This window comes from Eulemur rufifrons, chromosome 25 (assembly GCF_041146395.1).
Source record: "Eulemur rufifrons isolate Redbay chromosome 25, OSU_ERuf_1, whole genome shotgun sequence".
NCBI classification, from domain to species: domain Eukaryota; kingdom Metazoa; phylum Chordata; class Mammalia; order Primates; family Lemuridae; genus Eulemur; species Eulemur rufifrons.
This window is the reverse complement of record NC_091007.1, coordinates 11,864,530-11,889,853: the sequence shown is the minus strand read 5'-3', so window position 1 is coordinate 11,889,853 and position 25,324 is coordinate 11,864,530. Positions and strand designations below refer to the sequence as shown.

General features: G+C 36.9%; 1 protein-coding gene across 1 annotated transcript; it reads left to right on the top strand.

The window, feature by feature from the left end:
- Positions 1-373: 373 nt before the first annotated feature.
- On the top strand, positions 374-20,762 carry HACD1 (3-hydroxyacyl-CoA dehydratase 1). The gene is made up of 7 exons (XM_069458713.1): positions 374-718; positions 9,791-9,908; positions 10,089-10,107; positions 10,185-10,273; positions 13,566-13,687; positions 17,155-17,333; positions 20,313-20,762. Exons 1-7 carry the CDS (start codon positions 462-464, stop codon positions 20,393-20,395), a joined length of 867 nt encoding a protein of 288 aa, XP_069314814.1. The 5' UTR covers positions 374-461; the 3' UTR covers positions 20,396-20,762.
- Positions 20,763-25,324: the final 4,562 nt, after the last annotated feature.

Below are 25,324 nucleotides of genomic sequence, written 5' to 3'. Positions count from 1 at the left end.
GACTGGACAGTAAAATTAAAAGAGGGCGAGTGGGTGGTTGTTCCCCAGAAACTCTTGGCAATGCGTGTTTGGGGGGCAGATCTCGCTGCCTGCCTGCACATGGAGAGGCTGCCTTGCAAAAGGCCGGGAGGGGCAGGGACCCGCCAAGTCCAGGTGCGCTCCGCCTGTCCGGACTAAACGCACCAGCGAGGAGCAGTCGCCAGGACGCAAGACGCTTGGGGCGTCTCTCCAGGGTGTTTCCTCGGAGAGCGAATCGGATGGATTGTCCACGCAGCGGAAACCACAGCGCCGCCTGGAAATCGCACCCGGGGGGCTGGCGGGACCCGGAGCCCCAGGGCCAGAGCCAGGCGGACGGGCCCCCAGGGGCGGGCGGGGTCGGGGCGGGGCCCAGGCCCGGGGCGTCCGCTCCTCCCCCTCGCGGGCGGCCGGGCTGGTGGCGCTGAGCCCCCTGCGCGTGGCACATGGGGCGCCTGACGGAGGCAGCGGCGGCGGGTGGCGGCGCTGGGGCTGCGCGCTCGGCCGGGTCCCCTCCCGATCTCCTGCCCCTGTCGTCCACGTCCCCTGGCTGCGTGGCCACCATGGCGTCAAGCGAGGAGGACGGTGCCAACGGCGGCGCCTCGGAGGCCAGCGAGGAGAGGGAGGCCACCCGCAAGAGGAGGCGCCTCGGCTTCTTGGCCACCGCCTGGCTCACCTTCTACAACATCGCCATGACCGCGGGGTACGCCCGCCCCGAGGTCCCTCCGTGCCGGGCTTGGGGACGGGCTGGCCGGCAGGGGCGCGGGGTGGCGCGTGGGGCGCGCGGGCCGGGCCGCTGGGTGGGCGCGGGGACAGCCGTGGGGGAGGGGCGCGGCGGCCGCCGGCTTGAATGGAGCCGGGCGGGGGGGCCGGGCCTGCTCGCCGGGCATTGCCTAATACGGTGCACGGGGTGGCGCGGCGGCCGCGGGGCGCGGGCCCGAGGTTAAGTATAGACCCGGGCAGGAATGCGGGGCCGACCCGCGGGGGAAGCGGCTGCCTCCCGCCGCTGTTGAAGAAGCGCCTGGGTCCGGCCACCTGGAGCTGTCCGGCCGTGTGTCCTCGTGCTGCGACCGGTGGGCAGAGTTTCTTAACTGTTAATTTCATCATGGCAACTTTTCTTTTACAAAAGCATAATGCGTCCTAGAGCTTCTTGCTTGGGATGATTTTTTTTTTTTTTTTAAACGCCACCTTATCGGAACATGGCCCTCGTGTCCAGCATCTTTATGGTCTCATGCTCCACTGCTGATAACCCTGTCCTTTTATTTCTGGCTTTGAGTATGACTTACAAGTTAAGGTTACACAATGATTATCCCTCTTCGAAGTGCTGTCAGAGTGACTTCTGTGTCAACTGCTTTTCAAAACCTTTTGGGAAAATGCTTTTCCCTTTCTAAATTTCGTTGCCTTTTAAAAGTTATTTTCCCATGATCACAGGAAGCATTCGCTTATATAAATATGGGGAAAAGATTAGTGGTATTTTAAACTTTCTTCAGGGCTTACAGAAAAATGTGATTGACAGAGATTTAATAAATCCTTGAGTACGGTATTGAGTGTCTATTACGTGCTTAGGGTGTGATACAGAATACCAAAAACAGTTCATAAAAATATATTTATTGAGGATTTACTATGTGCCAGGTTATTTTAGATGGTTGGTTATTTTAGATGTATTATCTCATTTTTAGTCCTCTACGGTCCTGTGAGGGGTACATGATATTTTATAGATTAGGAAAATGAGGCACAAATAGGTTCAGTCACTTGCCTGAGATCACAGCCAGCAAGTGTCAGACATGGGTTTCAACCTAGACTATCCGGCACAAATGCTGCTTCATCGTTCTTCTTTGCTAAATTATAATCTTGAAAGGAGAGAAAACTAACATTCAAAACAACAGGAGAACAGTTCATTACCCACCACATGCTGCTATAGGGGCTGAAGGAATTCTCTTTCCCCTCTGATACCTCACGCAGTTAGCAAGCCTTTCTGAAACACCTGTCTTGTGTTAACTGGGTGGCTGTCCCTTTCCAGTTCACTCTCCATTTTGAAGGCCAAGTTGCATTTCAAAAATGAAAATCAGTGCGTAACTCCGGTTTAAAGCCTTCAGTGAGTCCCTGTCACCTCCACCCTAATCTAAGGGATTTAGACCGTCTGTCTTCCAAGGCCTTTTGCAATGTGCTCTCGGGTTCCCCTTTCCACTTTCCTTGCATTTGAAATCTCCTCTGACTCACTGTTCCCTCAAAGCACTGAGCATTTTCACAGTACTCTCCATCTTTGCTCACGTTGTTCATTCCTTGTATAATGTTCTCCTTGTTCTTCCTGTAATTTCTAACCAAATCAACCTCTTTGCAAGTTTCTAGGTGTCCTCCTTCACTTGGAGCAGAATTAAATGCTTTCTCGGTTGTGTTCTCGCACTTCATTCCTGTTCTTCCTACCCTTCTTGGCAAATCAGGGCTTACTCTAAACGTGTCTTTCTCTGCCTGCATGGAGAAGGTCCCTTGTTTTCATAAGGCAGTGGTAACTGAAATGGAATCATCCATGTCACTAACTCTTTGGAGACTTTCTAAATAGAGGCATGGAGATATGAAGAAGGAATAGGATTTGCATACATAGAGGGTACGAATTTCAAGTGAGATAAATTCTAGAAATAGGCATGAGGTGCAAGGCTGGTATATTCTCTTAAATGAATTAGAGGATGGTGTTAGGAATAGTGGTAAATAAGGTGGGAGGAGTTGTAGTGTTGAAATTGGGACAAAAACGGATACATTTAACAGTGTGGATAGCAGAGGATTAGTTGAGGTTCTTTTTGTTCATTTAACTTGCTTTGTTTATTTCTTTTTTAGCAGAACTTTGGCGTGTTTATTAATTTTTTTTGTAATTTCAAAACAAACTGGGTGTGATGTCTTGCACCTGTGTTCCTAGCTACTTGGGAGACCGAGGCAGGAGGATTGCTTGAGCCCAGGAGTTCAAGACCAGCTTGGGCAATATAGCAAGACCCCATCTCAAAAAAAATTACAAAACAGTCAAATAGTATTTAAGAAGTATACATTTCTACATAAGTGTAAAAAGAACCTGTCTAAATCTGTAAGACTAGAATAACCTTTCATTTTTTTCTTATTATCTTTCATATGAGTAACCTCTTTCAAGTTTTTACTCAAAACTCCATTCTCAGGGAGGCTTTATCTGACCATCTTCATTCACCCACATCCTAACGCTCCTTGCCTCCCTTGCCTACTTTATTTTTCTCCATCCTACTAACTGCCATACTGCTGCACAGTGTATTTTATGAATTCGTCATTGCTTATTGTCTGTTGTCCCTATTAGAGTGTAAGCTCCTTGGAGCACTCAATAAATATTTATTCAATGAATAAATGAATGAATGCACATTTTAAAGCATTGTTACAATATCTGCTCTATTATATATTCTGTTTTTACTTAATAGTCTGCTCTATTGTATATTGTCCTATTTTTACTTAATATTCTATCATATATTTTTAGTTTTCATAATTACACTCTTTCACAGTTATATGAGAGTGTGTAGAGTTAATGTCCAATCATGAATTAAATCATGTCCCTAATGACTTTTTGTTTTCATTTGTTTCTGTTGAATTAGTGGCTTAGAATACATCCCCAGGAGTAGAATTACCCCTTTAAAGGATGTAAGGATTTTTGTGGCACTTGCTTGTGATAAGAAAGTGAGCATTTCTCTCTCTCTTTTTCTCTCCCTTTCTCTTTCTCTCTCTTTCACTCTTTGTGTGTGCTTTTCAACAAATACTTTTGAGCCCATATGAATGCATTGTCCTACGTCAAGTGAGGTAAATATTTGAGGCCTTGTTTTTTTATACATAAGACATAAATAACAATTGCAATAAAAGAATGAGATAAATGCTCAGCAGAGGTGTCAGGACAGACAGGTTGAGGGAATCAGAGAAAGCCTTGCTTGGGAGCTTTGAAGGATGAACAGGACTTAGTAGGCAATGATAAGGAACAGGATGGGTTAAGGTACAGAGATGTGAAGTTGCTAAACATCTGTTGAGGCAATAACATGTAGGCCTGAAGGGCCTGAGATGTGAAATGAAGATGGACAGGTAGCTCGAGCCATTGCACAGGGCCTTAGATGATGTGCTTACATATTTGGATTTTAATTTGTAAACAGAACAGGAAGATGTTGGTTAAAGGTTGTGTCTCATTTCTTTGTAGCTGAGTAACTTCAGACAAGTTACTTAACCTCTCTGACCCTTAGTTTTGTCACCAGTAAAATTGGAACAACACAACTACTTTGCTAGATTATTACAAGGAATAAAGAGATAATGGATATGAAGTTCTTAGCAGGGTGCCTGATGCACAATGGACTTTTAAAAGTGTTAATTCCTATCCCTAGTGGTTAGTTTAAAGTTGCACTTCTTGCAGAAAGAGAAACTATTTAAGGTATTTTTACAGTATACTTAATAGAACTTAATAGAGCAAAAAACCCTGAGATTCATTGCCCAAAATGTTAAGTAAGAGCCATATCTTTTATTGCTGGGTAGGATATACTTTATTAATGAGGACAAATCCATTGTATGGATCTACCACAAGTTGTTTACCCATTTATCTGTTGATGGATGTTTGGGTTCTTTTCAGTTTGGGGCTATTACAAATAAAGCTATGAACATTGATGGACATATGCTTTCATTTTTCTTGGATAAATACCTATGAGTGTTTGGGCTGGGTACATGGCAGTAATGTGTTAATTTCTTAAGAAACTGCCTGTTTTCCAAAGTAGTTTTACCATTTTACCTTCCCACTGGCAAATGAATGAGACTTCCAGTTGCTGTACATCCTTGCCAACACTTGGTGGTACAAGCAGTCGTCATTTTAGACATCCTGCTAAGTGTATTGTATTATTTCATTATGATTTTGGTTTTCATTTCCCTAGTGACTAATGAGACAGAGTATCTTTTCATGTGCTTACTTGCCAATTGTGTATCTTCTTAGGTATAGCGTCTATTCAAATCTTTTGCCCATTTTGTTTTCTTTAATGGGATGGCTTCCTATTACTTACTTTTGAGAGTTCTTTATACAGTCTGGCTACAAGTCCTTTACCAGATATGTGGTTTGCAAACATTCTGTCCCAGTTGTGGCTTGGCTTTTCATTGTCTTAACAGTGTTCCTCAAAGAGCAGATGGTCCTAATTCTAATGAAGTTCAGCTTCACAGGCTTTTTTCTTTTATGAACCTTTCAGCTTGACTCTTCATTGGCATGAGTGCCTATGTGCAATCAGTTGAGACACTCATATATTGGCTGCTAAACAAAAGCATAGCAGGAAAAGTAATTTAGGAAAAGTAATTTAGAGGTGTCAATGAAAAATATATAAAAATCAAAGACCATCTTTCATACAAGCCTCCAGATGATTAAAGGAGGTATAAAGAAGAAATGATAAATTAGAATATCATCTTTTTTCAATAATTATTGAAATAAGAGATCTAGGCAATGATCATCCGTAACTTTTAGTATCATAAAAGATAGGGACAACCAAAAATTATGTGCTTCCTGTAAAAGTATCCACCACAACCTATGAAAATCAGATAAGAATCTGATCAAGTCCCTAGAATTAACTACCAATTTGCAGGGGACACAGAGAACAGAATGTGGTAAAAATGATGTGTGGGTATCTACTTAGCAAAATGCATATTCAATGGACAAATTGCAAAAGGCAGAGAGGGAAGGAAAGCTGGAGGGGGAAACTGTAGATTCAAAGAGTTATAAAAGACATACCAACTCATTACAGCATGTGAATCTTATTTCAATCATGCTTTTAAAAAATTGTGAGACACTTGGGGAAATTTGTATACTGGCTCTATGTTTTGTGATATTAAGAAGTTGTTATATTTTACTACACGGCACAGTAGTATTATAATTATGTTTATTCAAAATAATCTTTTTATAGGTACATAATGAGACATCTATGAATCATTTTATAGAATGTCTGGGATTTGATTCAAAATAATAAGGGGAGGAGAGGGAATAAAGGTTTAGATGAAACAAGATTGTTTCATAAAGTGTTATAAGCTGGGTAGTGGGCAGGTGGGGGTCATTATACCTTTCTCTATACCTTTGTATATGTTTGCAATTGCTTATAATAAAAACTTAAAAAGCAGTGTTGAAATTTAAAAAAGAGGAAGTGTATAGTGTAGATAACCAAGTTTTTCAAGGAACAGGTGGTCTCCAAGATAGTTCAGGAGAAATATCTTTTGATAAGGTTTTTCAGGGTGGTTGTAGCCATAGGTGGCATGAGAATGTAGCCCCCGTGTTCAGTAAGTTATGGTATATATCTCGTACGTTGCACTGTTCTGTTGTTTACACTTAATAACTTGAGAGTTCTCTGAGGCAAAAACTGTGTCTTGTTTATCTCTAATTCCTCAGCACCTGGCTTAGTAATAAATGTTGATCCTGAAAATGAATGAATAAAAATGAGTTAAGCAAGCAAGCGAGAAATCTACATATAGGACCCAAGGTTTTTTGTTGTTTGTTTTTTTCTCAGAAAGTATTTTGTCAAGGACTGAGTGTGTTTGTTTGGGTTCATGTAATCAATAGCTCTGGCATATTTTAAAAAACAAAAGAATACTCCAGAAGAGAATTTCTAATTGCAGAAACTCCAGTTGCTTTTGGAATATTTTTTGTTTGTTTTATTACAATTACTAAATTAATGGATGAAAGAAGTCCAAAGTTAGTTCAATGTAGGACCCTTAGAGAAATTTTGACTGTCACCCCTTGTGATGGTGAGTTTAGGACGTAAGCTCTTGGCCTTACTTATGGAAAAACAGATGAGAGGTTAGAAAAGATGGTTCGAGGGTCCTTTCAAACTTCTGACTCTGTTCATTTCTATTTTCCTACAGTTTAGTGAGTGGTGGTAGCGTGATACTTTATTAGCTGGTGCAATACTGCCACCTATGGAACAACAGCAGAACTTGTTATAATGTTACAATGCATGGATTTTTATACAATGCTATTTTTAAAAGTAGAAAACTTGCCATCTAAATGAATCTTTTGATAAATTCCTTACTTGGTTAATAGGTGCCTCTAAACCGTATCTTTTGTAGACATCCAATTTGGGTTTGCCCAAAAAAAAAAAAACAAATGTATGGAAAATTGTGAATGGAAACATCTTAAGCTTTTTGGTTCTTTAAGTAAGGGGATCTGGGATTGAGGATAATGAAATCATAACACTTTAAGCCTAAAAGGAAGGTACCTAAAACATTATGCAGATTAGCCCTGTAGGATCAGCCCAGCACTGGATCCAGTGTTGGCTTTCGCATGAGATGAATCCATGGCTTATATCCATAGAAAAGCTGTGATACAGTGGAAAGAGGACAGGACTAGGGATTCATAGGCCTCAGGGATTCTATTTCAGACTCACAGTAATGAACTTAACTCTGAGACTTAGAGTAAGTAATTTAATGTCTCCAGATCATGACTGTTTCATCTGGAACAGTGGCCTTCAACCTTTTTTGATAGCACACTACTATCAGTTAAAATGTTTAAGCATAGACGCTCCATATAACTTTAAAAATGTATTTGTAACGCATATATGAATTGCTATAATTAGCTAATATCTCAGGGCACGATATGTACTTAGAGCCAGATCAGTATAGCACAGGGGTCCAAGAGCATAGGCTCTTAGCTCAGTGGTGGGTTTGGGTCCCAGCAGGCTGGCTGTGTGACCTTCTCTGCCTGTTTCCTCAGCAGTGAAATAGGATAATAGTAGATACTTACCTGATAGGATTATCATGAGGGTTTGAGGTTGATATGTAATGCATTTATTTATTTATTTAGAGACAGGGTCACCCAGGCTGGAGTACAGTGGGGTGTGATCATAGCTCACTGCAGCCTTCAACTCCTGGGCTCAAACAATCCTCCCACCTCAGCCTCCCAAGTAGCTGGAACTATAGGCGTGCACCACCATGTGTGGCTAATTTTTTTCATTTTTTTTAAAGACAGGGTCTTGCTATGTTGCCCAGGCTGGTTTGGAACTTCTGGCCTCTAGTGATCCCAGCACCTCAGCCTCCCAAAGTGCTGGAATTACTGGTGTTAGCCACCACACCCAGCCTATAATGCATTTAGAATGGAGTCTAGAACATAGAAAACATCCTGAACATATTATTATCATTGTTGTCATTAATATGTCTGCATTTCAAAAGTCTTTGTGATAGTTTCAGACATTTACCTGACTTCTTATCCTTTCCGATGAAGTCATTTTACCTCATTACCTGCTGAGGAGTAAAGTGTCATTCTGCTGTTTTCTTATTGTTCTCTTGAGCATGAATTTTCATCATATTCAATTAGCAGTATCTTTGCAGGAACCTTGTTAAGGCCTTTGTCCACTGTATGTATGTCACTTAGTTAAAATGTTAAAATTGTATAATAATTTTGTATTTTATAAATCCATTTAACTGGACACTTTGGTGACTACTAATCTCAGTGCCTGGGGTAGCTACTCATTTTCCTGGGTATGCATGCTATTAAAGCTTTTGAAAAGCTACAGATGAGGCAACTTTCTTAAACATGCTTTTGTAGTTGCAAGGGAAACTGGAAAAAAAGGGTTATCAGTGATTCTAGGAGGATTGAGAAGTACTATGAGAAAGCTGGTTTCCGTAAGTGTAGCTTATAACTTAAGTATCACTAATTCACAGAACAGAATCTATATTCAGCACACAAATGTAAGTTGAAAGGTGGGATATGTGTATTTTTTTCTGTTTTAGAAACAACCTCATTGAAAGCAGGTCTATGTCTGATCTTCTGTGTGTATCCCTTCTGAGGCATACCAATTGTTTTTATTTAATGAAAATTATATAAATATTGAGTCTTATAAAAGATTTCTACTTATACCTATGTATAGTTATGTACTATATATTTGTATTAAATATGTATTTATACACACACAGCTTTTGACATCTTTTTCCCTCAAGATACCTTTATATAATTATTAAATGCTTTATGATAATCTCATTTTTGGTACACAAAGCTGTTTTCTTTAGTCTGTCAATTTATTTGCTGAAACCAAAACTATAATGGAAATTGCTTTGCACGTAGTTGGTCTCATATATGTTCTGTTCCTCCCCTTGGAGAGTCAACATGAAAACACCATTTGTCATTTTTTTCTGTGGGTTTTTTTTTTTTTTTAAAAATAGAATTATGAACTGCGCATAATGGAATATACATTTTACTATATAAATAGCAGCATTTCTTTTCAGGAAGTTCAGCAGCATGTTTTTAAATTGTGGTAAAATAAACATAACATTTTCCCTCTTTAACCTTTTTGAAGGGTACAGCTCAGTAGCATTAAGTACATTCACGTTGTTGTGCAACCGTCACCTCCTTTCATCCCCATTAGTTTCCATCTTGAAAAACCAAAACTCTACACCCATTGGACGTGAACTCTCCATTCCCCCGTCTCCCCCGATCCCCTGGGAACCACCGTTCTACTTTCTGTCTTTATGAGTTTGATAACTCTATGGACCTCAAGTAAATAGAATCACATAGTATTTTCCCTTTTGTGCCTGGCTTATTTTACTTAGCATAATGTCTTCAAGGTTCTTCCGTGTTGTAGCATGTGCCAGAATTTCTTTCCTTTTTGAAACTGAATATTCCCTTGTGTGGATATACTTCATTTTGTTTATCTGGTCAATCACTGATGGACACGTGGGGTGCTTCCACTGTTTACCTACTGCGAATAATGCTTCTGTGACCATAGATCAGTGGTATTAATTTGGACAGAACTTTATAAAATGCTTTTATTTTCTCTAGGTGGTTGGTTCTAGCTATTGCCATGGTACGTTTTTATATGGAGAAAGGAACACACAGAGGTTTATATAAAAGTATTCAGAAGACACTGAAATTTTTCCAGACATTTGCCTTGCTTGAGGTAAGTTTTGCATCATGCTGCTTTTCTATTGTTGTAATATTTATTTGAACATTTTTTTTGTTGAGCAAACTCAATCGTATTTTGCTGATGCCATACCACCCATGGATTTGTTTAACACCAATGTTACAGGGATTGATGTTTTATATTATTGACTCAGGATTCTTTTTTGTTTGCTTACAGATAGTCCACTGCTTAATTGGTGAGTTTTTGCTTTCATTTTGTATTTTCATTATAAATTGCCTTTAGGACAATAGCTGACTTGTCTTTCTCTTTAAGGAATTGTACCCACTTCTGTGCTTGTGACCGGGGTCCAAGTGAGTTCAAGAATCTTCATGGTGTGGCTCATTACTCACAGTATAAAACCAGTAAGTGATGTAAACACGTCTTCTTGAGCCTGCTGGAAAGCTTTTCATTAATTGGAATCTAAAAATTAACATTTGTATATTTCAGGAAGCAGAACCATTGGGCAAAAAGGAGTTGAGTTTGAATTTAAGTGTTGGACATTGACTTAGTGCTTTAGTAGAATGACTTTGGAACACAAGCAAAACCAAATATTGGTATTTTATAGCCATAATATATTCTCCTCGGATGCTTTCCAGTTTTTAAAATTAATATTGATATTCTGTCAAATAACTAACCGAAAATTTTCTTTACTGTAGAAGCTTCTTTTCCATCAAAGTTATTCTCTTTGATTATGTAATTGAAGTTATCAGGATAAACGGTTTATTTTTCCTCATTTAGCATTGAGTATTATAGTAACAGACATAAAAATAAATGTAGTTCTGTATGTCCGAATAACTGGAAAAGACTAAATTAAAAATTAAAAGTAGTAAAAGGATACAAAACTTCAGTTAGACAGGAGGAATAAGCTCAAGTGTTCTCTTGTACAACACGATGACTACACTAATAACAATGTATTGTGTGCTTGAAAATTGCTAACAGTAGATTTGAAGTGTTCTCACCCCTAGTAAATAAGTGTAGGTAGAAACGCGTATGCTAATTAGCTTGATTTAGGCATTCCACAGTGTATACATATTTTAGAACATCATGTCATATACTGTAAATATATATAATTTTAATTTATCAGTGAAAAAATAATTTTCAAAGAAGTGTTAAGGAACTTAAGGAAAAATAAACATATTATTTATTATGGCATGCCTGGAGACCTAATTATTGAATCTGATTAATGGCTTAAATCTTTTGGACAAAACAAACATCATGTTGACTATGTCAAGATACTGGGCCTTTTAAACCCGTGACAAACATATCCTAGCTCAACCCTTCTGACCTTCTCAACAGCCTTCAAAATCTGTCTGTTTGAGGGCAGATCTCTGGCCTTCTTTCTTGTCTCCTCTCCGCTTAGGGACTTACACCTTAACCTCTTCTCTGTTCCTCTTAGCCTCACTGGCCTCCCGTCCACATGGGGACAGATCGCTGACCTTCTGCCCTTGACTACTCTACACTTTAGTCCTCTTCACTAGTATCTTTCACTCAACTTGCTTCATCCATTTGTCCCTAACCCGTGACTGCCTTGCAGATAGCAGTGAACACATGCCACACAGAGAGCCAAGTTTTTATTAATTGAGATTGCCCACTAATTTAAAAACAGGAGGACAGGCTGGGCACGGTGGCTCACGCCTGTAATGCTAGCACTCTGGGTGGCCGAGGCAGGAGGATCACTTGAGGTCAGGAGTTCGAGAGCAGCCTGAGCAAGAGCGAGACCCCATCTCTACTAAAAATAGAAAAATTAGCCGGGTGTGGTGGCGCGTGCCTGTAGTCCCAGCTACTCAGGAGGATGAGGCAGGAGGATGACTTGAGGCCAGGAATTTGAGGTTGCTGTGAGTTAGGCTGATTCCAAGGCACTCCACTCAGGGCAACAGAGTGATACTCTATCCCTCCCTAAAAAACAGGAGGACAACATTAACAAAATGAAAGAGAGATTGTCCCAGGCAGTGGATGAATATAGGAATAGCTAAGACCACAAAGAATCTAAAGAATGAGGAAAAAGAAAGATAACATTAACTAGAGAGAAGAAGGTAAAGGGACACTAGAGAGTGGTGAGTTCCAAAGAGAAACAAGGATCCGTCTGCTCCTTTTATCCTCTATTGGATCTCTGCCTTAATATGACTGTTTATTTTTCTGCAGCAATACAACGTGTCCCAAAAGTCTCCATACATAGGGAAAATGGGAAATTGTAGCTAAATGTACCTTTATTTACAAAATATTCATTACAAAAGTTGACAAAATTTTCCCTGTGTATGGAGACTTGTGGGACACCCTGTAGTTTCCCATTGGCACCTATTCGTCACTCCTTAATTAATTCAATCAACATTTATTGAATGCATTCTATATACCTGATGCTGTGCTAATCTCTAGATTTATAAAAATGAATGAGGCAGTCCCAGCGGTCAAGTGTACTGGCTGTTGGGAAGGGAGAGGCCCCCATACAAATGTTGGATCATGAACCAATGCTAACTGTGCACCTCTTCTGTGCCTGACATTATGCTGGGGATATGGGTGTTAATAATATAAACACATACCTCACCTTGTGGAGCCTGTAATTGGAGAGAAGCTAAACAAGTCATTGGACAAATACTTATTTAATTATATTAGTGTTAAGTGTTTTGAAACGAGCTCTGAAAGCATTGCGGTATACCCAGGGACTTAGTCTGGTCTAGGACAGGAAGGAAGGCTTCCATGAAGAAGGGATATAGAAGTTGAAGCTGACATGGACAGGACTTAGCCAGACAAATTTTAATACAAATTGGCAAGTGTTGTAATATAACTATGAATAAAGTACCATGAGAACAAGGAAGTTGAGTGAAGAACTGCTCAGGGTTAGAGGAGAGATTTGGGAAAAGGTTCCCAGAGAGCATGATGTTTTAGCTGAATCTTAAAAGACGAGAAAGGGTTTTCTATGGGGAGCAATTAGAGGGAAGAGCATGTGTAAAGACTCAAAAGTTCAGAGCATATTCTGGAAATAACAAAGTTTAGTGTCACCGGAGAGAGAAGTAGGTAGGAGGGTTGAGTGATTGCAGATGGGGAGATTTCTGAGCTCAGATTGTAAAGAACCTTGACTGTCATGCTCAGGTGTTGTTAGAGTTTATCCTTGAAACTTTTAAATCATAGGACTTAGCTGATTCCAATTTGTTTTTTGTTTGTCGTCTTGTTTTCTTTTTAAGAGAAAACATCCATCCATGAAGAGAATAAAGAGAGGTTAGTCAAGATGAGAGATGATAAAGCCCTGAATTAGAACAGGGGTAATATGGCCGAAAATGAGTGGGCAGGTTCAAGAGTTGGTCCTACAGTAGAACAGGTGTGATACAATGATTAACAGAAAGTAGGAGAGTCAGATTGTTCCCATTCTGGTTTCCAGAGGGTAATGTCCTGGGATGGTAGAGTTCTTGGCAACTTTATTTAGAGTGAAGGTTGAGTAAGAAAAATCAGTATACATTTGACCTCTCCTTTGAATCAGACATATTTCAGTTCCCTGTTTATAATTAATGATATAAGGGTGACTGTACTAAGTTTTCTGTATTGCATTTGTCTTACCCTAACATTCCATTAGAATAAAAGCCAAACCGTAATGAAAGTGTCTTCATTTGAAAAATAAGTTTGCTGTTGAACGACACTGTGGATTTCTCTATAATTCTGCAGATCCAGAATGAGGAGAGTGTGGTGCTTTTTCTGGTGGCGTGGACTGTGACAGAGATCACTCGCTATTCCTTCTACACATTCAGTCTCCTTGACCACTTGCCGTACTTCATTAAATGGGCCAGGTGGCGATGTCTCACAGTTTAGTTTCTCCCGGTCCTGTGCATGCTTGTTCTGTGTGCTGAGCTAACACCAGAGAATTGAAATTTGTGTTTTAGCCTCGTGATGCCAGAATGCTGTTATTCTATATATATTTTGTCTAATTGATTTAAATTATTTTAATATTCAATCTAGTATCCATAATTTCTCTTATATCCACAATGCTTTATTTTTAATTTTTTAATTTTTTGCTTTAAGTAGCAGAGACAGGCATTTTAAAAAGTCACACTTAACTTGAAATTTTATCATTTGAAATATGGACAAAATTTGTATTTCAAGGGCTCCGAATATATCTGTCCTCAAGCAACCATTTTGAAAGCCAAAGATGTCTGTTCTTTCTGAAGTTTAAATTCTTTGAGCAACGGATATTTTACAAAATTTTTATAAAAGCAGAACTGCTCTTTGGAGAATAAATCATAAACCAGTATATCATTTTCCAGTCTTCTAATATTATAAATAGTACTATTAACAATGCTATATCTATATTTCTGTTATTTTCAGAAACTCTGATATTTATGTTAATACATTCTGTTTTTATTTGAGGATAATCCTCAAAGTTTCAGACTTGTTTTTGATTCCCATGTATTAAAAATCTAACACTTTTTCTTAAATTACTCCTTTTTTAATAACTCATGTATTATACATGTTTAAATATAACGATTTAGAATATATAAACAAACCAAAAAGAAAGAAAAAACTTTTAAACTCCTTATATGCCCTCTAACATGAGGATAATCACTGTGAACTGAGTTATGTGTTCTTTTAGACTTTTCTTTTACATTTTCTAGCCCTTTTTTAGACATTTGTGGCTTACATTTTGCATATCATAAAATACTTTAAAATTATCCTTTGAGCTTAAATATATTGTCTGTCATAAGGAGGTTACACTACCATTTCCGTGTGTTTGATTGGTTTTATTATCGTACGTGAAAACATATTCACTATTAGTGATTGGGCCTTTTAAAAGGTGACAGTTTTGAATGTCACCAGACGCTAGTCCTAGAATGCATATCAGTACCCTTTTGCATGACAGTCTTCTGGATCTTTGGCATCTTTCAAAATAGTAATTCATGTCTCTTTTCATGTGCTGTATTTACAAAATTTGTTTGAAGAAGATAATGGAACGCACATTGCACATTTTCCTTAGATCAGACACATTAGTCGCTATTGCTTTGTCTGCCTTTCGGAATGCATTTGCATGTCTTGACTTTCTGGAAAAGTTCAAAACTCTGCCATTTCATGTTTAAATTTGCTGTTTAGAAAACAATTATCAATTGCCTTAATGTTATAAAAATCTTTCAATTTTTGAAATGCATGTGTTAGCATGATACATCATGTCTTTTAATCATGATCATGGATAATGATGTTTCATGTCAAAAGGATCTTAAAAATCCCAACCATCTAAAAATATTATATTCGCCAGCTGCATTAAATGACCTTAAAATAATATTAGTATTTGTGTTCAAATGTTGAAGCTATTGTTCTCAAATAAAACTTCACTTTAGAAAGGGCTTCTTATTTACAAACAATTTCATGGTTTGAATATACTTTGATTCTATTTATGAGTTTTAAAAGTGTTCCTGGAAAAGTCCCCAGAAGGGATAATTGTGTGCTGAGTTATGTTTTCATATTGATTTTCACTTTACTTTCAAAAATGCATTCCTTTCAAAAAAATTTTAGGTGACAATTAGAATCTTCAAGGAAGCATTATATGTTTTTCTGAATGTGGTCTAAAAATAGTTAAATCTCCCGTAGGGTCTAGGAGCACAGTGGCGTGCCTGTGATCCTAGCTGAGGCGGATCACTTGAGGCCAGCAGTTCGAGGCTGCAGTGAGCTGTGATCATGCCACTGCACTCCATCCTGGGACACAGAGCAAGACCCCATCTCTAAAAAAAAATAACAATAACAATAAAAATAAAATAGATAAATAAATCTTCTATACTGCCCTCAGAACTTAAGAGAGTTAGGTTAGTGACATGCAATCGCTTTAAAGTGCAAGTCAAGTCAAATAAATTATGTAATTTGTTTCCATTTCATTAGAAATTTTCACTCTCTTTATGGCTTTAAACTAGTTTATTCTAGGTATGATGGTTTTTTTTTCTGTTAAAGGTCAATGCTACCAAAAAATCTTTTGAGAGCCACATAAAGTTAAAAAAAAAAAAAAAGCTTAATCATTTCGGATATTTTATTTGAGAAGGGGATATAAAATGTCCAGTTATGTGGTTTTAAAAATTGAGGTATAGGAAAAGATTGATTTAAATGATACACAAATAACTACACAAGACTGGTAAGAAAGCAAGGGATATATGCAAGGCAAAGAAGGGATGAGCAGGTACAGTAAGGGAATCATTCTTCTTTCTTTAGCAGTTCATTTATTTTGGCAAATAATTTTGCCCTCTCCCCCCCATATCCTTAGCATACAGGAAGAAGGTGATTTTTAAATTGTCTCCAAGCTTCTTCAATACTGACAAATTTGCCTTTTCTTTGCAGATATTTCTTAATGCCAACAAAATGACTACATGAAGTACAGATGAATTTGATTTTTTTCCATCAAAATTTTGACCTTACTTTTCTGCAGTAACTGTCACCTAGTGACTGAATTGGAGAAAACTGTTTTTCTTTAATGAAGAAATGTCCTTGTCTTGGATCCATTAGGCTCTTCCTGTTGGAAACCAGTGGAACACAGGATGTTTCCCTCACTAGGCATAAACGATGCCAGCCTACTGTGTGTTAGAGACCTTGCCACAATCCAGATATGCCCATAGTTATTTTGGATTTCAAATAGAACTTTCTAAGCTCAATTTTAAGCAAGCTAACTATTGCTTTAATGTGGGAATTCTGGAAGTAACTTGTCTTACTTTGTTATGAGAGCAATTTTAGACAATATACTCGTTAGTAATTACTGATGCCTTAGTTTTTTGCAATAATAATTACTTTTAATTAGCAACCACAGAGAGATTCCCAAAAGCCTCTTAAAAATAACTACTTTGGTAATTTCAAAGTTTAGATATGAAATTAGGATCATAAATAGTCTTTTTAAGAACAGCCTTTAATCAATAAATGACTAGGGGCAGGGAAGAGAAGCAGTTATGATTCTGTGCACCAAAGAAACACTTTTACAATAATTTCTTAAAAACTACATCTACTTTTTTTATGCATAAAAGTATTTCAGTACTGTATTTCAGAAGTATTTCAGAAGTAAGCTGACTTCTTATTAAGAAGATCTTGCCATTTAAAATGGAAACTTACTAGAAAAAAAGGATGATAATGAGCAAATGATTAAAATAGAAAAATTAACCTTATGCGAAGTCATTGTAAATATGTAAAGAAAGGAGAATTTTTAAGTTTCAATACAATAGTAGCAAAAGAACTGTAACGTAAAATCTAATAATTATTCTAGAAAAATAATTCTCTGACATTTTTCTTTCTCCAGATACAATTTTTTTATCCTCTTATATCCTGTCGGAGTTGCTGGTGAACTTCTTACAATATATGCTGCCTTGCCGTATGTGAAGAAAACGGGAATGTTTTCAATAAGACTTCCTAACAAATACAACGTCTCTTTTGACTACTATTATTTCCTTCTTATAACCATGGCCTCATATATACCGTGTAAGTACATATTCGTTAGTACTTTGATTTAGCATGTGATAGGAAGGTTTTTGGAAAGACATAATAATGCCTAGTTTAATAGGCAAAGAGAAATTATTAGAAATAATTGCTTACAAATATATTAAAACTTATATTTAACCCCACATTTATTCATAATTTGGAATAATTGAAGAAGGAGTGAGTTAAAAGACCTTTTACTAACTATGAGAATAAAGGTAAGTAAATTACTACACGAATGATTGCTTTCTCAAAATCATTTAAAAATAAACTTAATATGCTTTATTTAAAAAAAAAGAAAAATCATTTTAAAACAAGCAGTAGTATACTCTTTACAAGCATTTAGAATTATGTATCTAAGGATAAACATCCTATCCAAGAAAATTTTAGATCTTTTCTATCTATTCATTAAGTATATACTTGGAAAAATCATCTAAGAGTACTTTTAGTCTTACCTGTGTTGCTCTATGTACTTGAAAACAATAAAGCTGCTTTTCTGAAAATATTTGGAATAATTCAGCCTCTTCACTAATTTCTCATCCTCTTTCAGCAGTTGCAATGAATTGGTGAGACTTGACTCACTTCATTTAAATTTTAATAGTGACATATTTTTAGGTCAAATATTGAAAGCCAGTTGAGGACATATGAGGGAAAAGCAAGGTTGTTTGTCCTCAACAGAATTGGAGACTGACCAATGTCAGCGGGGTCAGGGGAAGAAAATGAGAGAAGTCTATAGAATCCAAAATCTACGTTGACACGACATAAAATATTTCACCTCAAGGGGATGAGCCTAGACCTTGGCCAGCCCCTTGAGGTCTCTAAAATCCAAACTGACGTGGTTAGAGATGTGTCTCCGCCTTCATCTTCCACCAACGTCAGCCTGATTTGGTGTCTGGTTTTCCACCGAGCCAGTTCAGGAGCACTAAGGAGGGGACACACACACTGTTTGTTCACACCCCTCGATTGTCCCAATGTCTAGTTAATGGGAACTTGCCTAGTGCAGGGCCAGAGATTGCATAGATGTCTGTCACATAGTTCCAGATTCAGGCATCAGATTCTCCTCTTCCTCTTGACTGCTGAGACATCTCCATAGAAACCGAGGGCCCAAAGGATCATGGTTGGAAGCTTCGAACCAGTGACTCTTTTTTTTCTTTCCGACACGGAGTCTTGCTCTATTGCCCCAGGTAGAGTGCAGTGGCATCACCATAGCTCACTGCAGCCTCAAACTCCTGGGTTCAAGCGATCCTCCTGCCTCAGCCTCCCACAAAGTTGGGACTACAGGCACGCGCCACAGTGCCGGGCTAATTTTTCTATTTTTAGTAGAGACAGGATCTTGCTCAGGCTGGTCTGGTACTTCTGACCTCAAGCGATCCTCTCACCTTGGCCCCCGCAAAGTGCTAGGATTACAGGCGTGAGCCGTGGCTCCCAGGCCAAACCTGTAAGTCTTGACAGTACGTTTTTCAGGTGTCCTAGGACACAGACTCTGGCCTGTGCCAGTAGCAGCTTCCCGGTTCACCCTGCTGACAGCTCACAAGAGGCCACTTGGCAGAGGGCCAGACAGCCATGAGGGTGTTTTTCCAGTCCCGTATTGATCTTAGTAGTACTATCAACTAATTTTACTTTGCTTGTAAAATCCTTCGTTAATTAAAAGTGTTAAAGTACTTTTTGAGTACTTATTTTAATACTCAAAAGAAGTGGTATTATTAATATATTTCTCATTCATATTACAGATGAAAGAGGTTGAGTGAGTTTGCTTAAAAATCACCTAGCTGGTAAATAAAGTCAGGATTTGAACTCAAGCCCATTCCTTCTACTAGACTACTCAGAATTTTATAGGAGTATTTACAATAATTGGTCAGTTAGCTTTAAGTATATATGACCTGAATAAATTTAAGTCCCTAGGTATAATGTGATGGTTATGTTTATTACAATGGGAAGTATCTAAATTAAAAAAAAATACAAGCTATTGTGGATTTTGGCTCTATTTGAGTTAAACTCTACAAACAAATTTTTATGCAGAGTTTGTGTTGTGATTAGGTTCATTGGTTTGGTTATTCTGATCATTGTTTTCAGAAGTATTTTTACATTTATAGTATTTATAGCTGATGTTAATTTGTTCATCCACCAACATTTGTACTGTGATTTAAAGTATTCGTTCACATTGGCTCAAAATATTCTCTCAATTTGACTGGACAGATGACCGTTTGTCCAACTGACCTATATGTGTATATTTACATGTTTATATGTAACAGGCTACCCTTACACCCAGACTACAGTAGCTTCTGCTCCGGGCCCTGTTTAAAGGACCTTGTTCTGGCCCTCACTGGTCACCCCTCCACACAGCCCTCCACCCACTCCTAGATCACATTCTGGAAGCCTAGGACCATGGAATTCGCTGCCCAGATGGTGTTGAACGTGCACCAAGGCTTTTGTAGGCCTCTTCCTTGACCCATTGTCCTGAGGGATAACGTGTAGCAATATATGCACTTCTGAGAGCACAGGATAGCCAAGAGAGAGCAGTTTGTGAGGTTCATGGATGAAGCTTAGATGTATGCACTGGAATATCTACACACATGGGCCTAAGACCCCTTGTGGTTCCAAATACAGCCAACAGACCAGAGAGAAGGAGGCCAGGCAGCCCGGCTTCTCTCGTGCCAGAGCTTTCTGGCTCACAATTACAGAATTCTGAATTCAAACATGGCCTCCCAGGTCATTGGGAAGGTATTTTTATCAAGGTATTTGAGTTTGCTAAAAAATAAGGAAAACAAAAACAAAACCCCAGCAGTTTATGGCATTAAAATATTTAGGCATGGGATAGGTAGACCTCCATTCAGACTCTTAACCTGAGCTCAGTAAATATTAGCAGGTAGCAGTGAGTGGTCTAGAATGTACTTATTCTCAAACTTCACCACATGTGACAAGTTTCAAGTATAAACGTAAAGCAATGGCTCATCTTTCTTTGTTTTCTTTTTTTCACTGAAGTGTTTCCGCAACTCTATTTTCATATGTTACGTCAAAGAAGAAAGGTGCTTCATGGCGAGGTGATAGTAGAAAAGGATGATTAAATGATCTCTGCAAACAAGGTGCTTTTTCCAGAATTACCAGGATTACTTGAGTCCAAGTATGAATAACAAGAATAAACAACTTCATGAAATGTATCATGGATTGTATGGTTTCTTAAAATATAACTGAGACACGTGGTACTTGCGAGTGTTTGTCTTCATATTGTGTCAGATCTGTTTTTTTACGAGAACTATGCAAATATTATCAACTCCTGGGTAGGTGTTGATCATTAAGAAAATAATTGGATGTACTACCTGAGGGAAAAAAGACTTTTTGTTGGTTTTACTAAATACATAGCTTTTTAAATCAATGTTTAGGAATTAGTTTAATGATTTAACATTATCATACCTGCCAGTGATATTTATGTGATATTTATAAATGAAACTAAATGCAAAATTATAATCACTTGTTAATAATGTGTTGATAGTTCTTGAACCTACAATCTATTTTTCAGGTTATAAGGCAGCCTTTGTGATTAATAACAATTTTTGGAAGTGTGGACATAATTTGGTAAGAATTTTGATGTAGGTGAAGTAGCAGCATAAAAAAATGAATTCAAGTAGATGTCACAATTGGAAAATATTCTTTAAAAATATTTCTAGGCCATTGAAATTGTATATACCACTAAGCAAATTTATTTTTATTTGAATTAACCACTAAAGGACAACCTTTTCAACTGTAAGGATTTTAAGGGGTTAGGAACAGTGTAAGTATACTCTTTGCCCCACCAGTAAAAAAAAAAAAAAAAAAAAATGATGTCTTATAATGTTGTACTCAGAACTCTGAGAAAGACTGCTCTATACCATGGAATAATCTTGTAAAAATCATGTTACTCTTTGTGGTACTTATGTAACTAAAAGTTTTGGGGTATTTCCTAAAAACAGACTCACTTTATTCTGAATTCCATTGAGTAGCAAAAATGTTTATAACAAAGTTTCTGTCCTCATGTTTAATAAAAAGATACAACAAAGATACTTTAATACTGCTTTCTTAAGTAGGCCCTTTAAAAAATTTCTGTCCTGTATTAAAGTATGCTGATTATTATATTAAATATTAGAACATTAAATATGTGACTTTAAAAGAAAAGGAACTTTTGCCTGCTATAGATATCTATGTGTAATTTTACCTATGAATGTTCTGTATTGTTTCATTACTATCAGTATGTAACATTACACTTTTCAGAATTGCCTGATTTTGTGTTACCATTTCCTTTACAAATTTTTCCATGTAGAGATTTCTAGTTCAGAATATTTTAAATAACTTGGTTTTCTAAAGGTGCTATTTCTTTCATTACATTACACTTTAATGTTTCTTCTGCAGCTGAATGTTTTATTAAGCAATATGGATTAGGTTACTAATTCCCCAAATCCTAATGTTCTTTCTGCTCCTATACTACTTGATCTGTTTTCATCTTGAATTTTTATGTGGAAGCAATTTTCAGGGAGTTTTCCCCCTTTGGTAACATAGTATAAGAAATTCACATATTTATTTTATTAGATGCCTATCTAGTGAAAAGTATTTTAAATCATATTCCCCAAATTTGCTGGTACTCCCATTAAGCATTTGTAATACTCTTTTTTCCCTCAAGTTGTGGAATATCTTGAAGTAGGGATTGTAATTAACTTTAATAAAAATGAAAGTGCATTAAACCATTTGGTGACCTGTATTAATATACTCAAAACTTCAAATGTAGTTTGTCTTCACTCTCTTCTATAGTCAACCAATTCTAAATAAAATGTCATTTACATAGAAAATAAAGTGCTAGACAGTAGTTTGACTTTTAAAAAGTATTTGAAATTCCTTTGCACTTGTTTCCTGGGACTGCATCTTTTGAATTTCTCCCTAAGTCACCATAACTTTTAATAGACAAGTCAGGGCCTGAATCAAATAGAACTTGAATTCAGTCCTATAGACTTTGGCGTTTGAAAAACATACATCAAGAAATTTTGATGCCAGCGACTTTCAATTGTATTTGGTGACATTCCTTTCAATTCTGTTTTTAATTTTTCATAGCTTTAGAACTTAATATATTATGCAATATGCAAGTTTAAAAATATTTTTCAAGGTCTTAGTTTACTATTATTACAGCAACATCCCTGATAGTTAAAACTTTTTTAAAAGCATGCCAAAATAAACATAAGAAAGTCATTTTCACCAAAAGCCTTTGTTATTTGACATCTGTAGATTTTCAGAAGCATTATTTTCACATCTTTAGATTTTTAAGCATCTAATTATTGTGCTGCAATCTCATGGTTTCTAGTGATACATTGCAAGTGATCTAGAATCTTGCAATGATCCTTATTTCCTCCACAAATATTTAGCCTATGTTTGTGTGCCAGGTACTGTGGTAGGGAATTAACTTCCTCCTATCTTATCTCTCTCCACCCTACACAGTAAACCTTTAGTGCAATTACTAGATTAGATTGTTTAGTAAATCACATTGCAAAATAATTATTTGTGCTTTTGCAAAATACAGTATGTTAGTGATCTGATGTGACAGGTTCTTTGTTTTTTATATATATGTAATTTTGGCACCACTAAATAGACAACATTCTAGCTTAAAACTGTTTTATAACAAACTCAAAATCCCTTATAGGTGATGAGACTGATACAATAAATCATTAAGGGGTCATTGAAGGAAAAATTAATGTAAGAAGCAACATTTAAAATATTTTTCAATTTTTCAAATGAATATGTGAAGTGTAGAGATGTTTTCATTTCACATACATATAGATCTGGATTACACATGTAATTGATAAAATGAAAAATAACAGCAACACAGTTTTATCATTTCTAGTATGAACACGTTTAATAGAACTTAAAATTCAATTTGTTCATATTTTAGTCTAAATTAAAAAAATATTTAAACATTAAGCTTCATTCTAGAAGCTTTAAAGTATATCCTAAAGATTTTAGATTTTTTTTTTAGTGTTCCTGCTGGAACTTTAAAATATTTTTGTCACTCTTTATTTTGAAATAATTTCGAAAGTACAGGAAAGTTGTAAGAATAGAAGGAGCTCCTCTACAGCCTTCACTAGAATTCCCCACTTGTTAACAACATTTTGCCCTATTTGCTGTAGCATTCTCTCTCTTTTCAAAATGTTTCGTGAACCATTTGAGAGTAAGTTGAAAACATTCTCCTCAGAATTTCTTCAGTGTATATTTCCTAAGCACAAGGACATTCTCCTACATTGCCACAGTACATGATCAAAATCAGGAAATCAACATTGATGCAATACCTTTATCTAATCTACATATCCTATTCCAGCCTCATCAGCGTGGATGCATACAAACACACACACACACACACACACACACACACACTCCCCTCTGTTCTGCGTCATGATTCAATCCAGGCCCAGGAATTACATTTCGTTGTCATCTCTTAGTCTAGAATGGTTCCTTGGTTTTTCTTCATCTTTCATAATGTTGACATTTTTTCAACAGTAAGGACAGTTTTGTAGTCAGTTCTCAATTTGGGCTTGTTTGATATTTCCTCATGATTAGACTTAATTTATGTATCTTTGGGCAGGAATATTGATTTGTTCCATTTCCTGGTGATACTAGCTTTGATGTTGTAGGGCTTTTGTTTTTCAATGTTTTGATTGCAGAATAGCACATAGGTATTTAAATAATATAGAAAGCCTTTGTTCTAATCCATAGGAGTTTGTGAAATGAAGCATTGGGATTTTTTTTACCTGGTTAATATGCTTTTATTCTGATACATGAAGATGGTTGTCTTTTTAAGTGCTTACAAAATACTAAATTCTTTGTATGCATGCAATTTCTAGGCATATTATTAACTCAACCTTTATGTTGACTTTTATTCCCCTACATTATACTCTATAAAAATCTGTGATTAATTTACTTTGATTTTGCTTAAAAATTCTTAACTACAGCATTTTGTTCTACATTACTATAGGCTCTTACCATGTTTCTCTGCTTTACTAAAATTATGTATAATGTAAGATTGAGATTGCTGTAAAAATACATTTTGTTTCTTGATTTATGATAATGCCTTACCCCTTTATATTTAGATGCAATTTGTAAAATTTGAAAATTAAACATTATTCTTAAATCCACTTAACACTTTGTGGTTTTAACTTGGAAGACAATGATGGTAGAAAAATGCTTTTCAGATCGTAATTTTTTATAAGGGTCATCTGAGAACCCGAGAGCCCTTTCTTTAGAGACGTTGCATCAGCAGCTATGGGGCCAAGAAATCTGCATTTTTTTGCAAGGTGCTGGGCAATTCTGGTGCAGGAAGTTTGGTTGTCCCACCAGCCTTTGAGAAACACAGCAATAGAGATATATCAAGAACGAGGCGAGATGACTTCTTACAAATGCCATATTCAGTGTACCTAATAGAACTGGAAAAAAATCAGCATTCCTATAATCATTCCTAATATATTGTTTCTTACCAAAACAAACGCCATAGTTTTAAGTTTGTAAAAATGAAAAACTTGTTGTTTACATAGCATGAAGTAGTAAAATATTTTGTATGTGCTTTTTAAGCAAGTGTTATTTCAGAGCCATGTAATTTATCTGATCATTCACTGAAGTAGTGTAAATCCTAAAAGAGAGAATAATAGTAAAATCTCGTCAGCCTTTTTTGCTGTATTGAATTTAATGACATGATATAATGGATATCATTATAGTTAGAAACTATTAATAGGGTCAAAGATTTTTGTATGGTGATATTGTTAACTGAATAGAGAACTTCGTGTTGCATCCTTTTTTTTTTTAAAATAAGCCCCCCAACACACACACACACACACACACACACACACACACACCCATCTTGGAGAAGAATAATTCAAGATTGTGGGAAATGTATATGCTTGTTTTTGAGAAATATGCTTGACAGAAAATAATTATAATTTGCCTGAATGATTTTTAATTTAATCCTAAGTTGACTAAAATAGGTTTGT

Excerpts from the sequence above, each read along its gene's own strand:
- HACD1 (XM_069458713.1), top strand. The coding sequence starts at position 462 with ATGGGGCGCCTGACGGAGGCAGCGGCGGCGGGTGGCGGCGCTGGGGCT. Across the intron at positions 10,274-13,565 it reads TTACTCACAGTATAAAACCA|ATCCAGAATGAGGAGAGTGT; the intron begins GTAAGTGATGTA and ends ATAATTCTGCAG. Across the intron at positions 13,688-17,154 it reads TACTTCATTAAATGGGCCAG|ATACAATTTTTTTATCCTCT; the intron begins GTGGCGATGTCT and ends TTCTTTCTCCAG.